Source organism: Dicentrarchus labrax, unplaced genomic scaffold (assembly GCF_905237075.1).
Source record: "Dicentrarchus labrax unplaced genomic scaffold, dlabrax2021, whole genome shotgun sequence".
Lineage (NCBI taxonomy): Eukaryota > Metazoa > Chordata > Actinopteri > Moronidae > Dicentrarchus > Dicentrarchus labrax.
In genome coordinates, this window is record NW_026136721.1 from 9,556,895 (window position 1) to 9,572,990 (window position 16,096).

General features: G+C 39.3%; 3 protein-coding genes across 3 annotated transcripts in view; 1 reads left to right on the forward strand and 2 right to left on the reverse strand.

The window, feature by feature from the left end:
* Nucleotides 1-127: 127 nt before the first annotated feature.
* LOC127354703 (tensin-4) lies at nucleotides 128-9,544 on the reverse strand. Its single transcript, XM_051384810.1, has 13 exons — nucleotides 9,437-9,544; nucleotides 8,057-8,330; nucleotides 6,512-6,854; nucleotides 5,862-6,187; nucleotides 5,686-5,781; nucleotides 5,420-5,551; nucleotides 4,320-4,412; nucleotides 3,597-3,674; nucleotides 3,415-3,477; nucleotides 1,577-1,748; nucleotides 1,363-1,431; nucleotides 1,091-1,120; nucleotides 128-976 (listed from the first exon to the last, which is right to left on the reverse strand). The coding sequence occupies exons 1-13, from the start codon at nucleotides 9,527-9,529 to the stop codon at nucleotides 844-846; spliced, it is 1,902 nt and encodes a 633-aa protein (XP_051240770.1). The 5' UTR covers nucleotides 9,530-9,544; the 3' UTR covers nucleotides 128-843.
* The window catches only part of LOC127354704 (zinc finger protein Aiolos), a 51,523-nt gene continuing 40,526 nt past the window's right edge, over nucleotides 5,100-16,096 (forward strand). The window contains exon 1 of the mRNA XM_051384812.1: nucleotides 5,100-5,193. The gene's annotated coding sequence lies outside the window, so the exon portion shown is untranslated. The remainder of the gene's footprint in view (nucleotides 5,194-16,096) is intronic.
* ccr7 (chemokine (C-C motif) receptor 7) lies at nucleotides 11,058-14,207 on the reverse strand. Its single transcript, XM_051384829.1, has 3 exons — nucleotides 14,100-14,207; nucleotides 12,815-12,864; nucleotides 11,058-12,549 (listed from the first exon to the last, which is right to left on the reverse strand). Exons 1-3 carry the CDS (start codon nucleotides 14,128-14,130, stop codon nucleotides 11,470-11,472), a joined length of 1,161 nt encoding a protein of 386 aa, XP_051240789.1. The 5' UTR covers nucleotides 14,131-14,207; the 3' UTR covers nucleotides 11,058-11,469.

The following is a 16,096-nucleotide window of genomic DNA, read 5'->3' on the forward strand; positions in this document are numbered from 1 at the left end:
TGCTCTCTTTGGCTCCCCTTATGTCTACAGAGAGATAGATAGGAAATGATGAAACACTTTATCTCTGTTTTCACTCTTACACCCCGCTGTCTGTCTCTCAGACGTAAACAGTGTGCACGTACACAAGTTCAACAGTTCAACATGTTTATTTCAATTTAAAAAAATAATAATGTGAATATACAGAGAACAGATTGGTTCCAATGCAGTACAATAAATACATTCTGAACTATACAACTGGGGTATCTGCCAAGTTTCTGCTTTGAAATGAATGGACATGGTCAGTTTATCTTCTATTACACAGAACCTTCAAATTTCCCTCACCATTATATTTTATAGCATCAGTTAGTGCAGATTTACATTTCAGTTTACATTGAATCATTCTCAGATAAATAATAAGAGAAACCATGCTTTACCATGTCTTATACATACATTTTATACAAAAACATTTTACACTGAAATTATTTTTTGGGAGCTTCAAGTATTCATCAATATTGTTGAGTTTTTGCTGGTTAGATTTTATTTAACAGCTGTAGTGTGCTATTTAATTACAATGACCTGCCGGTTACTGTTTTTGCTTGACAGCTGATCAGTCTTGTTGCTTCATAAATGCCACAGGTGCAACTGTCTTTCCATTATGACCTTTATCATGTAACCAAGGGATGAGTCTGGGTTTTTTGCTGGTATTGTAATCTAGCAAATACAGTGACTTGTTGAGTTTAACAACAGTAGTAGTGACACTTACAATGACCACCATATTAGACAGGTTACTTCAGAAAAGTACAGTATAAGACAGACAGTGTAGCTAGGGCTTTACTGTATCAGGTTCTCTCAGTCCTTGTGTGTCTATAGTTTGGTTATGGCAGCCTGAATAACCTCAATGACTTTACTGCAAGGCTGCAGGGGGTCATATTCTGCAAAGACGTGGCACACATTCTCCATGCCAGCGTCGACGCTTTTCGCCACGAAGCCGAACATCCTGTTGGGACAAAGAAACGATAGTGTTCTTTAAATTGAACTATAAAATATGTGAATTGCAGACGAGCCTGAAAACATTCTTCTGATATTGTAAGCAATTAAAGCTCAAAATTACCTTGCACCAAAACTGCAACCTCTCCTCCACCTGTCCGGGTGAAAACAACAAAGTTTAAGATTAAAAGATGTTTTTTATGTGCTAAATTAAAAAACCTTATTTACATTGCCATTACATTGCCAAACCTAAAGGAATACTCCTAAAGTGATTTATTAGCTTTGTATATGAAGTTACCAATGCGAAAGAGAATGCAACTATAGTGAACTGGTCACATAATATTATTATTATTATTTCATTCTCAAAGAGTTCATAACAAGCTGCTGTATACTCACAGTCGATTGTCTGGATCTTCACCACTGTGGCTCAGCAGGTGAGCTGGGTAATGACGCCTGAAGAAGAGCCTGTGAAGAAATGATTATGGTTTTTAGAAATGATCAGTCTTGACAAAAAATGCAAACACAGACAAATCACCATGATTTTGTAGTGTACTGTAAGGAAAATCTCAGCAGCAGGTTGACAGGATGTGTTTTTTCTGTGTTTTCTTACTTCCTGTTGATATCTGTCAGTGTAACACCCTTCAAAGACACCTTCAGGTTGACTATGGTTGGTGTGAACGAACCCGGGGCCTTCTCAAGTGTAGTGGACACCGCCTTCTGCACTGCACAAGGGCCCGTTAGCATCTCAGTGGGGACTGCATTCAGGTAGACGAAGTTGCAAGCTATGAAAAAGATAAACATGATAGTTTGATTAGCCATAGAGGCTGAATACACATGGAATTAAAATGAGTAAGATGTTAAATTTAATGAAGTTAACCACTTTTTTCCATTCTCGTAGAGGACATAGACATGGTTTATATAAGAAATATTCTTTAGTTGCAATTTGCAAGTATTTCCAGTTTATGGTATTTTATACTTGAACCACATTTCAGATATAATATTGTACTTTTTTTTTACCACACTAAATTTACTTAGATTAAGATTGAACATAAAAAATATACAATCATGTCAAACAATAATAAAATATTAAGCAATCTGTTTGGAATAACTACATAACAATAAAAAACTTTTTTTTTTTTTGAATAATTTTTTCTGTTTTTCTGACTCATTTTTTCCCCCCTGTTTTTCTGACTAATTCTTTTCCTGTTTTTCGGAATAATTTTTTTTCTGAATTATCGAGATACTTCGAACTCCCACGAGAACCTCCAACCTGCAAGTGACTCCTATGAACCTACGGTGACTCCTGCCCGCACATATTGCCCCATCTCCAACTATCTAAGTTACCGTACCGGGTCAATTTTGCTATGTATATATTTCTATGTCTAGCAGATCTGAATGGGCTTTCCTTCTGAACAACCGCAGAGTCCTCAGGTGCCAGCGTAGAGTGGACAAACTAATGATAATACCATCTATATGACTTAAAGACAGGACTATCTCCCAGTGTGTGAAACCAGATCAAAGTACAACTTTACTGAACTAAACAAGCCGGTTATGTTTGTTTCTGTTAAATCGAGCTCTCAATAAATAAAGGAATGAATGTGTCTATTGTTTCAAATGCTCTCTAAAAAAAAAAAAAAAACTACTCATAAAAACAGAAATAATTACTCCGAAAAACAAACCAAAAAAAACATTTTCAAGTGAATGCAATACGCTTCCGTAGAGCTGGACCTCGAGCGCTTACAACATTGAATACTACATGTAATAATATCCAATAATGAAACATAACAGTCAGCTGCTCAATAAGTACTGTAATACAATAAGTTAACTCTTAATACTTAAGCTATGTTCTTCGACTTAAACACAGGAATTACTTGCACTAGCCTGCTGTGTGGAAGACACTTGAACAGGAACATAGTGCTGGCGCAGGGTCGTCATTACACCTGTGTGTCCTCTGCTGGCTAGGCCAAGTCAGAAGAGTTGCTAAGGTGGAGTGATATCTGTGGTGACAATGAAACTACAGTCAAACGTGTCTTTAATCTCTTTTCTCATTGGATTGGCTTCAAGATACATTTACTTTTTGTAGTAAAATGTAGCCATTTACCATTGAGGACTTTTTTTGAATAGTTTCAGCGGAGTCCCAAAGACCTTGCTAAAGCTAGCCTTCAACATGAAGTAATGTTAATTCCTCAGTCAGTGAACTGTTTGGGACAAGCTACTGTTAGCATCACATGGCTGCACAACAGTAATGACTACAGAGGTATAAAAGGTAAGAACATACATCATTGAATGTACTTTAAAGCCACCTTTGTCACTTAAATGTAATGGCCTATTTATTATTTTGTTCCTTTGTTTAAATCTACTTTATAGATATACAGGTGGATAGTTAAATAAGACGAGTGCTATGTAAACAGTTAGTGTTTAACATTATATTCTCTACTGCTCTCCTACCGGTTTTACTCTTGTCCTCCGATGCTGGTTTTTCATTTCCCCTCTCTTCTGCTGCACCCAGATCTGTGTAGGCAAAGATTATGTTTTAATTCTCTCTCTCAAACACACACACACACACACACACACACACACACACACACACACACACACACACACACAAAGAAGAAGAAATAATGGCCTACCTTGGGAGTGGAGCAGTAATTTGCAGGGTAAAGCATAAGCAGAAATATTGTGCTGGTAGACCAGGGCAGAGAGACTACCTGCAAAGATAACACGAAATCACAGCTTTGGTTAAGCTCAAATATGGTTGAGAAATGAATTGTCTTATTCTGGACCCAGAACATTCTTTAAAAAATGTAATGAATGAGGAGCGGGAGGTTTTATGATTGTAAGTACAGTATAGTGTTTTCTGTAGGTTATTTTTCAGATGATAAAGTCGGTGGTAATTTGGCGTTTATAATGTATATTAATCCATTATGCCATTCTAGTATCAATTCTGCATAGTGGGCATATTTTTGTCACGATATAAAGACTTTCATATGAAAGATTTAAATGATATGCTGGGTAATCGCTCAATTAAATTTTTTTGCCATCAGGGGATTTTCCAGAGCCACCAAACTAAGTTTAGATAGTGTTCTGTGGAATCAGAAACAACAGTGCACTTTGTATTGCTCACACCCACAGGGTCTGATATGAGAGAGGAGACCATGATAACGGCTCTGTGGATGTGAGAACACACCCTATGAACACATACCTTTGAATAAAGAACAAGATTCACCCACACACTAAGAGGCCAGACATGGCTGACTCAGTTCTGGTGTGGCCGACTTCATCAGCATGAATGTAGTAAGTGAATCACTTTATAGGTTTGCAATAACATATTGTTGTAATTGACTTTTACTCACCAAAATATGGTTCCTGAGTAGAGCCTTTGATGCGTACGCCCTTTGATGAGGATTCAATAAGGAAGTGTCTGACAAGATCTGAACTACTTTCTCCTGTTTAAATGACAGATTAACATGCAGTCAGTGGAGTTAATGTACAATATATGATCTTGATGTAGACAAGTGATAAAGAGGCACAGACAGTTATTTCCTATGGCTCATGGCTGATCCATTTTTTGATTGATTTATTTATTATTTTTACTTATTTATCTGAATCCAAGCCTCAACATCTTGCCTTCAGGCAACCAACATCAATCAGGATTCTTTAACTGATTTTTTCAAATGGCTCAGAATGAGCCGATATTGGTTTTTCAATGGCCAATGACGATATTTACAGAGCAGGGCTGCCGATGGCCGATATATTATGCAGATATGAAAACAGAGAAAAGTCATGTATAATTCTATTCTGTAGGAAATTCAGGTATATGTTTACAGCAGGATGCAGGAGAGTTATAGCACGGGGCACAAAACCTTTTCACCGCCTTCCCAAAATTCACAAGGTGGAGTGCTAACATCGTTAGCCATTAGTCGATCTTTCAAATGCTCAGTCCTGTCAGTTGCTGTATGTATGAGGCATTCAGTTATAAAATGAAATTCATTGCATTGCCCGACACAGTGCTCACAAGTCGAACAAATACAAACCTGCAAATGAAGTAGCCCTCAAAATTGTTTTGTGAGTGAGGTCCCTCTTTGATTGCTTACAGTGCCATAAACAGCTGGTTTTCTTTTGTGTTTACACAGCGTATACTGGTGGAAAAAATAACAGCGCTGTCTACTACCTCACCACAGATAGTTGGATGTCCTCAGACATGCCCAGTCACATCAGCAGAGTTGGGTAAGTGATTCCCTGTTTCTTTCACATCTGTGCCTGGTATAGATAAATGAGCAGCACAGTGCTGCTACACTATGTTCACATTGTTTGTTTGTGATTGCGGTAGTTGTGGCATTCAAGACTTTCTTGTTCTTGTATCTGTCCAAACACTGCTGTGGTTAATTATAATAGCATGCGAAACAAGAGGAAACATTAGGTCAGGCCGCTGCACTGACTGGTAAAAGTTTACCTGTGTAGGCCGTAGCAGTGAAGTTGGCACAAGTTTGGTCCACCTTCATGGCCAGACCGAAACTGCCTCTGTAGGAGGTGCTGTCTCTCACCACAAATGTTCCTGCTGCCTTGTCCTTTACCAGGGCTTCAGCTAGAACAAATGAAACATCACAGAAAATGCTTAGGGCCAGTTGCAAATGTGTGTTAGTAATCATTCAGAGCTTGAGTAAAGCTATCAAGTCTTCAGTGAGTCTTCGGTGTGGAATGATGTTTGGATATTTTTACCTTCTGCTCTGCTGATATGTGGACGAAACCAAAATGTTGAAGTGTCCATGACAAATTTCATTGAGGGTTGGCTGCCATTAAAACGGGCTTGGAAACCTAGACAACCATAAAATATGTTAGCGGGGTCAAACATTTTAAATGTATGTATAGTATGTACTATGACACATGTGACTCACTGTGAGGAGAAAGTGGCTTTGAGTTGGACACTGGGAAGTTCTGTATCAAGTCAATTTCTGGTCCAGGAGTCTGGAAGTCCGGCTGTGGTGCACCGTTGACTAGCAGCACAGGAATATCGGTCAAAGATCCAGAGAGTGAGGCAGGACTGCTCTGTGCTCCTTTGCTGTGAAGCCCCTGTAGATGTCCATGTTTTATCAGCGGGGGCTTTTCTGGGCTGTGCCTGTTATCAAATGGCCTTGTTCTGGTCCCATCACTGAAGGAGCCTGACATGCACGTAAGGATGGACTCTGGAGAGTCAGCATCTTCACTGGTCAGGGACAGGTTGCTATAAAGGGAGGAAGAGGATATTTTGTATGAGAACTTCACAGAAAAGCAGAAATGCTGTCATGCTGTCTCATTTAATTTGTGAAACGGGTGGAAAAAAACATTGTCTCTGAGAATGTGGTTTTGTTTTCCTGTTTGGGACTCTTATTGCTGCCATAAAACCTTTGTTCCACTGCAAAATCACAAACATGCATTCACTAAGTCAGCTAGTGGAGGGGCTCTGGTCATGCTCTTAATACAGTGCACCTAAGGTTTTTCAGCATATTCACAAGTTGCTGCATGTAAAAGATGCTCAAACTTTTTTTGCTTTAATTGTGAGTTTTACCTGCCAAGAATGTAGCTGGTGTCTGAGCATGTTGACATGGAGAGGAGCGAGGTAGCACTGTTTCTGTTGGAGTGTGACAAGCGCAGGGATCCTTGGGAAAAGGCTACATCTTGCTTTGGCGAGGGATTACGTCGGGGTGCACTTCCACAGGGCAGTGGAGGCAGGGAGGACGTTGGGGAGCTGGAAAACACCAGTGATCCATTGGGACTGCAGCTCAGATTGCTCTGTGAGGGGATGGGAATACTGGGTGACATAGAGAGGGCCACAGTGGGCAAGGAGCAGGGAGGACATCCTCTAGGGACCAACATGCAGTGGGAGACATCTTCATCTGAGAAGGAGTCGTCTGAGGATGGAGAGTGGAAAGTGTTAGAAAAAACCCTGAAAGAGGACTGTAAAATGTTATGAAGAATGTGAAACTTTTAGTGGAAAAACCCTGCGGGTTCCATGTTTTCTCTGGCTTCATGCTTTGGTTTTCTCTTTGCAAAATGGGCTTGGTTTGTGTATGTAAACACAAATGCTGACAGCTGATAAAGACATTCATATTTCTCATGCAAGTACCTGCTTGCACAGCTCAGGCCATTCCTTCCAAATCAAAACTAAATTCTTTCACCTAGAGGAGTCCCAGCTTGTTCTTGTGCTCTTGAGGATCTGTTTGCCTCTCTGTGTTGATGGAAACTGAGTAGTTTATGCCCTTAGGAGAAGTAGCCTGTGGTCAGAGTGTGAGCCAGACATTGGCTTCTGCAACCAAAGTTTCATAATAATGACAAATCTTTATACAGAAATAGAAAATCTGTCTGGGACTGTAGGTAGGTGATGTGATGACTGTTACAAGGGGAATACTGTATTTTGCAACAATAGGAAATGAGTACATCTTCAAGCAGGGCATGAGTTGTCTCTTTTCAGGGTGTCTTCTGCATTTGTGATGGTCATTAAATTGAACCTGTTAAAACCTGCAGAAACCCTGTCTTTTACTGTTTCAATGGGATGAAATTGACTTTTGTATTGTCTGATTTCTCGTCACTGTTGATCCATTTCCTTGAAACTTGTTTGTACCCACAAAACCTTGTGGGTTTCACAAACATACAACCAAACCTCTGTCGAAAGAAGCAGGAAATCCATTTACATGCGTTGTTGACTCTTGTGCACACTTTCTGATCAAAGCAGGCAGTGAAGGCACCACAGTATCACCTTCACACGTGACTCCGTGGTGAACTGTGTCTGTAGCCTAACATGTGCAGGGTGTGGTCCTAGTCTGGGCAGTAATCCCAGAACAGCTGAAGTAGTGCAATTACCCTAATGATTACAAAAATGATTGACTCTACTTTAAAAAAGGAGGGTAAATTTCCAAAGGCCCAGGCTATGTGTACCATTTGTTTCATACGGGTGAGTGTGATTTTACTGTGCTCTGTGTCACACCTCTGAAGGTTTGAGGGTGGCCTTTGTTGCCCTTTGTAGATCTCGTTGATGTGTTTAAGTAAAAAAGAGCTGTAACAGAGAAGTTTGAATAGTGTAGAAACAGAAGAAAGCTCTACAGTCGTACTGTACCTGTAGGTGGGCTGATGCACAAGGGACTTTTGTCGACCTGAAGGGGCTCAAATGTCGGATCCAGTTCCAGAATGAGCTGGTTGAGATTATCCAGGGAAATGTCGAGATCAGAGTCACCATGGTTACTGCTGGGCTCGGTGAGACCGGGATGTTGATGGACTGTCTCCTGCACCGAGTCCAGGTGGATAGTTTGACCCACTCTTAGAACGTGATTGGGTATCATGTGGGACATGCCTTTAGCTGTAGGCATCATGGTAGGAGAGCTCTCAGTCTTCTGGGATGATCAAAGAAAGACATACAATGGCGAGAGATCAGTTACACAGGCTTTACTGGAGTGACAGCCTCGCTTTTGTCCTCTTTGCAAAACAAACCCATCATAAGCAGTTTTTCCCAGATACTCATATTCATAGAAACATTTTGGCCACTGCACCATACATAACGACCTAGCTTTAAGTTTTTCATTGTTATGTCGAGTGATTAGAACTTGGAAACATTTGTTGTGCATTTGCATTTGCAGCTGTCAGACTTTAATAATAAAAGTTGTTCAATAGATTTTATAGATATACATTACGAACGTACAGTGGTGTCTTATATGTGGATTGTTCATCACTGTAAAACTTGATGCTGGTGTACTGACATTCACTGGACCTAAAGCAGTACATAACATAAGACAGTTGTTGTGGTAAATGAACAGTATGTGTCTTTAAGTGCATATAATCAGTATATTTGTAGCCAAAGTCTTCCCACATGCAACATACATAAAACCACTTAACAAGTAATGACCCAAGTAGGGCGGATGTGTCATATGGGGGATAATTAGCTCATACTGTGTCTCCCTCTCAGACGAGGCGTGGCGCTCAGTGAGTCACCCAGGTGACTAGTGGTTACCATGACTACACTAGTGTTTTCCTACAACAGCCACATTTTTAAGCTTGAAGTGGTCACCAAGGCCAAAATCTGCTTCTGTTTTTTGGAAAATTCATATCACTCAGAACATTTTTACAAACATTTTCAAAGTTCCACAAAGCTTCACCGTGGTCAATTAACATAGTGAGCCATGAAATACGATTGGCATATGAGCAACTTTTGAGTTATTCAGTATTTTTCATCTGAGGAAATGAGAATATATGTGGAGCATCATAATCTTCTTTTACATTGTTTTTATGTCCCTGCAAAGACTGCAGTAATAATAATAAAACACTGTTTTATTAAGGCTACATTAAAAATGAATAGGAAGCAATCCAATAAATATGAAGTGCTGCTGATAAATTTGTTCGAAGCTGATGATACATTAAACCATCATGTATAATTTTACTACAACTGATTGTACAGTATATTCTATTATTTATCTTAAGTTAAGGTAAAGAAAGGTCAACTTACCTTTGTTTTACTTCTGGTCGGGGTTCGTCTGTTGTAATGCTGTTTTACTGTCAGACTGTTCACTGATTTACTTTGACATTCAGTGTGTTGCATGCTTTTATTAATAAAATCCCAACCCTTTTCCCTGTAAGCCTATCAGCAGCGAGGATCACTAATCCCTGTGGCTCTAACTGATGATGTCATCTTAGCAGTGTAAAGTTTATGGCTTGAGGGGTAGGTTTTTTTTTTTTTTCAGAGCTATGACTGAGAGAGCGTATCAAAACATTGTTGTAATGTTGTGCTTGCTTACACACTATGGGCTACTTAAAACTGTGGCTGCACCTTTGATGTAGGCTTCCTTGAAGTTTCATTATTTGATTTAAATTTATAGTCAATCCGTGCACTGTAGGTGTGTTTAACAGTAAGTCTAAATTAGTTGTGGTTGGTGATATTATAGCAGAGATATCTTTTCTGCTAATTTTCTTTGGTACATAATGCAGAAACAATTCTTGTGGTAAGACTGATTTAAAATACTGTGGCAAGAACCACAGTGTAAGAAAGAAGTAGCAGCTGTCAGCAACGACAGCTAGAATTGGTTGACAATGTATATGTTAAATTATTGAACAAATATTTTACTTGAATATTCTTTAATACAATTATTGATGCCCTCAGCTGGTAGGGCCGTCGCCCCATGTACCAAGGCTCAGTCCTTGCTATAGCTGCCCTGGGTTAGAGTCTGGCCTGTGGCCCTTTGCTGCATGTATTTCCCCCTTTCCTGTCTATCTTGAGCTGTCCTATCAATAAAGGCAATATTTTTTTATTTATCGGTAATTGGTTGATTTTTTCCCCCTCTAAATCAGTATCTATCAGTATTGGTTTCAAAAATGGGTTCGGCTGTAGTCTAAATGGCAACATTTCCCTCTGTTTTCACTCTCTTTATTTCCACTCTCGGGGGAAATTTTGCTATGTTTCTTTCTCCATAAAACATTAACACCGAGTTCCACAAAGTCAAGCCATAAACACTGCTGGCCCTTCTTATTGTTGTGAAGAGATCCTGCCCTTTCTTCTGTTGAGCAATCTTCATCTTAGCTTCAATAACAGATAGCTGGTTGCTACAGGGAGATTGATGACTGGAAATTTGGAGTTTTCTCAAATCAGGGCGAGTCAGCAATGACTAAAACTAACAAACATCACTTGGCTGGTTGCTAGGAAGGTTGCCTCTTTGAACCGAGGGATATTCTTACCCCAGGGTGAACTTCACAAGATATTTCACTAATTGTTATAGATGTGTTCAAATCATATGCTTCCTGCAGTTGGTCAAAATCCAGACTTTTGTCTCCTCTTGTCTCAATTATCGAAATGTATTGTATTCTAGTTTAAGCCTCGCTAGTACCTGTATTTTTAGTGACAATAACTTCTACTTCTACTGCACTAAACTCTACAACACTTATATATTTCATCTGGTCCACACTGGCTTTCAGTCAGTATTTGTATCTAAATGCTTCTCCTTACATACAAGCCTTACTTTTATATAACTTTTTTACTGCTACTGTATGTTTATTATGGTCACCACCTGTTTTTAATCCACATTAATGTTCATGAACCATTTTAAAATGCTGATGTAATCAGTATATCTGACGTCTTGTTTAAGTGAATTTAATTTTATTGAATTATCTTTCAATATTGAAATATCTTACAATACAGAGAAGAGTAAATAAAACAGTATAGAACTGCGGTTAGTCTCATGTACATAACTTGGAGCTCATCAAACAGTTGAGAATATCTTATCTAATATAACATTGTGACCACTTAAAATACTGTACACTGTAGCGAAAAAAAAAATACAAAGCCCAGGTGATTTTAACGGACGAGAATAAACACTAACAAAGAGACTAAAACAACAAGAAACAGAAAACAAACGTCATAATTGTCATTTATATAACAACCTCTGCTATGTACACTATCATTTTTGTTTGAGACTTTCATCTTAATGTTCAACAGTGGACTGTGTGGCCTGCAGGTGTGAACAGGCTCTTGTCCGTGCTGACACAGCTTTAAGGAGAGAATGTGGTGGTGCTCTCAGTGTCGGTGGCCCCTGAGCTCCTCCTTCTGCCACAGGTATACCTGAAGAACCTCTCCTGGCTCATGCAACCCAAGTCCTTCAGTAGCTTCAGGAGGTCATGACGAAACTTGACACCAATAAAGGCATAGACGAAGGGGTTCAGGCAGCATCTTAGGAAGGCCACAGACTGGGTGACATCCGTGGCGTAGAGGAGAATGTTATCATGTTTGCAGTTTATGATTCCTCCTCTTGCTGTGGCAACTGTGTTCACAAACAGGACCAGGTTGTAAGGCGCTTGGCAGACTAGGAAGACAGCGACCACAGCGAGAATCACCTTGATGGCCTTATTCCGTTCAAAGTTACGGGCCTGGCAAAGGGTCTGGATAATGCCGCTGTAACAGAAGCTCATGACCAGGAGCGGGACAACAAAGCCCAAAACAATCTGGGTTGCCTGGATGCTGACACGGAGCCCATCGTAATTGCTCGAAAAAGGGGTACAGGTGGTGTTTTTTAAAGTTGTGTAGTGCATTTCTGGTATGGAGAATATCAGTGCCATCACCCATATGACAGCTGATGACACCTTGCTGAGAAAGATTGCTCGGGAGCGGTGGCGGTGAGCAGAGACAGCCTTGGCGATGGCGAAGTAGCGGTCCACGCTGATGAGCGAAAGGAGGAACATGCTGCTGTAGAAGCTGACCTTGTAAACAGTGTGCATGACCTTGCACAAAGCAGGGCCCAGCACCCATTCGGTAATGGAGTTGGCTGTCCAAAAGGGGAGCGACAGAGCAAAGAGCAGGTCTGCAAAGGACAGGTTGAGCAGGTACACATCCGTCATGGTCCTGAGGCGCTTGAAGTAGAAGAAAGTGAGGATGACCAGTAGGTTCCCTGCCAGCCCCAGGAAGCAGATGATGGAATACAAGGGAGACATGAACCAGAGGCGGAACTCGCGGTTGTTTGCTTTCACACAAAGTTCAGGAAAGTCTTCATAATCCACACTGGCCATGGAATAATCGAAGTTCATGGTGGTACTCACAATTTTGGTTATATTCTCTGCACCCTCAGACAAGCAAGACTGCAATCAAAGACAGATGATCAAATAAAAGCCAGTAACAAAACAAACACATCAGAAAAAAATAAGCTACCTGCTTACCACTGCCCCCCCTGACATATCGGTTTTTTTACACCTCAACCACCAACTTCCTTAGAGGAAATGGTGAGTGTTTGAGATGTTTCCATTAATAAATGTATACAAATTGCTACAAACATTTGTTAACATCTTGTTATCTTTCATGTGTATGAAGGTAATGAGAGGTGCTACACGTATGGGTTTTTCTTACCTTAACATTTATTAGCCATATCAGCACAGTTGGCAGAAGCTTTTGGAGATCTGAAAAACAAATGGAGTGAATCTGTGTTATTGTATGATTTACAATATTGAGTAATTATGTGTAATGATAGAGAGTAATAGAATGAGCAGTTAAAGGGGTACTGCGATTTAGTATTACAGTCCCAAAGTTGAGTCTTGAACAAGGCAGATTTACAAAAGAAGGCTCAAAATTGCAGTAGCAAAAGGCCAAAATATCCCAAATTTTACTCCTATGGATTAAACTCCCCAAACTCTTCCCATAATGCAACTAATAGCATCTTTTCATTAGACCCTACCTGCCTGGTAAATGCCTACGTCTTTCAAACTTCATAACCCCAGTTTGTAAACCAGACATTTTGTTGAGAGAATCTATTTTTGTTAGTCCTCACAAAGCTCTCTCTATAAGTGTTTTCACAGGCTGAGTAGTGCTCCTTATTACTAGTAAACCTTTCTATGGAAAATTGTCGGGGTTCCCCCTTAAATGCCAGTCTACAGGTCACATTTTCGGTTCGAAATGTGTCGTCGTCACATTGACATTTCATCAGATGCTCTGTGCAGCCAGTGGTAATGTGGTTTTAAATTTGCATATTGAAAAAAAGGACTTAGTTCTGTATTTTTGTCAAAGCTCTTAGTAGTATCATTCTGTTAAATGTTACACTTCAATACAGATAATGGTCAGATAATGTGATATTGATAAAAGTCCTTTTCGTGTGTTCTTACAGAATAAAAATTCCACTAGCTGCTGTTGCAAATGAGATAAGACAGAACTCTATTTAAAAACTACCTTTGCAAATAATTGTTTGTTTCAGTTGTAATATATTGTGCAAGTAATTCAACAGCCAAAAAACAATGGTAATCTTTTGAGTGGCAAATTTGACCATTCAGTAGCCATTTTGCTGGTGGACCAAAACCCTGGGTGTCACCTTGTGTGCAGTGTGTGGCTTTCAACCGATCTGCTCTTTACTGCACAGGCTGAAGTAAGTATGGCAGGAGCACATGCATGACCTTGTTAAATGTAATTGATTAAACAGGTTACATACTGTTTTCACTCACTGGTAGACACAATAACTAATTTCAAAATCAGAGACCTACATACAGCTTAGAATTATAGTTTCAAATTTGCTTTTGACATTACTTTTTTAATTATTACTTGAGTTTATCTTTTTAAATACAATCATTCTGATGGCTTTTTTACATGCACTCATTCAACGTAGCTCATACAAGATCCTTTTAACTATCTCTGATAAAGTACTCACCGCTGACAGAAGTCATCTTGACAGAAGTCATCTTGACAGAGAGTAGTACACTGCAGGTAAAGCCACTAAACACGGATGAGTTGACTGCCTGTGTTTGATGGTGGTTTCCCCTTGTTGAAATGAAAAAAAAAAACTGCCTTACGAGTTTTCTTTCCTCAGCCCGAGTAGCGTGTGAGAAAACCACAGACTCCAACTAAAATTGTTGGTTCTACAATGTATTATTAAAATATGTAGATTTTCTTCAAGTCCCTTATTCATTTCTAATTCTGTTTAAAGGGGCTTTATTGGCAAGGGAATCAGACATTACGTTTACATTGTCAAAGCAAGTGTGACATATATCTGTATATACACACATATACAGATAAATTAAAAAAATAAGAATAAATGCAATTCAATGAGAACTATAAACACAGCAACACCTGTTTTCGTTGATTTATTTTTAATATATATACACACCGTGGGCCTTTTGGGCTTTATTGATAAGATTGCTCAAGATAGATAGGAAAGCAGGTTAAAGAGAGAAAGGGTATGCACGCAGCATAGTCCACAAGTTGGACTCGAACCCATGGCCACCACAGCATGAATTGAATGAATGTAAATCATTTGGAGAGGTTATTAAGAGTTCTGAGGGGTTACAATATAGTAAAGTATATACCACATTTGGTCAACTCTGTTCCCAAAGACAGTAACAAGTCATCAAATTAATACAGAGCATGTTATTTGTGGAGTTTGATCATTTAACGTGTTTAGCCACAACTCATGTTGCTGAGGTATGACGCATCATATAAATCATATCTAAATTAGTTATTTGAGGTTGAGCCTTCTTTGGTTCGGAGCCACACACTTCAGTCTGTAGATACTGACAGTGCTCAGCAACACCACATGTATATAGACTTGATTGTTATATATGCGATAGTGTTATTCAGTCTTGTTATACTAGACAGCACGAGGCCTCGAAAAACTACCCTTTAGCCCACTAACTCAAGATCTATTCTGTAGAGGCTTGTGCACACCTGTATTTCTGTGGTTGTGGTTTCTAGCTTTCACTTTCTAACCGCATTGTACAAACATGGCAGTTTGCAATGCAGGGGGGCATCTTTCACATTGAAGCTAAAGCACTACCAAATCTGATCATAACACCATCTCATAAGAGGTTGCAACCATTGAAAACATCACACATAAAGCTAAAATCTCCTGTCAGGTCTAAGACATTGCCTTCTGCCACTAATGAGTAATTCTGTCACATGCTCAACTGAATGCTCAGGAGGATTGCTAGGTCTAAATTGAAAAACAGGAAATCAGAACAATTCCTTCTCATCTTACCCACTTCCCTTACCTGTACTGTGCAAAGGACAACTGTGCTATATGCAAGAACACTGTATGCAACAATGTTTGCATACTAGCATAGTGTTGTTGTTTTTGATCATTTATCCACCATGACTTTTTTACAGTAATGTTATCAAAGAACACAGCTTTGTAATATACTGTTACAGGCACTGGTGTACATTTTAAATTGTGCATGTCTGTGCTGTAAATGTTAGTTTGTATTTATTTATTTATACTAGGGAGAACTTGTTCAGGGTAGAAAAGTTTATTGGTATAAATATGCAAAAGGAAAATTCATTTTAAGACTGCATGTTTATGACTGTTCTTCAAGCTGTTTTACGACATGAAAATCCATGTTTAAGCAAACCTCGTTACACTGTGTACACAATTACGGTACATTTAAAAGTTTTCTGCTGAAAATTGCAATATTGATCATAACACATAAAATGTTCTAAGCGTACAGCTTTTGATTTGATTGACAGCTAGCAAACTTGAGAACACTGGTAGTGGAGCTTTATACAGCATTGATGATCATGTGATATATTTATGGATGGACTGGGCTGGGCCCAGGACAACCAATACACAAGTATAATAAAATGCCAATAATAAATAACAGAAATAACTACTACTAATGACTACAAACTCCTGAGACAATACTGTCACTGTAATAC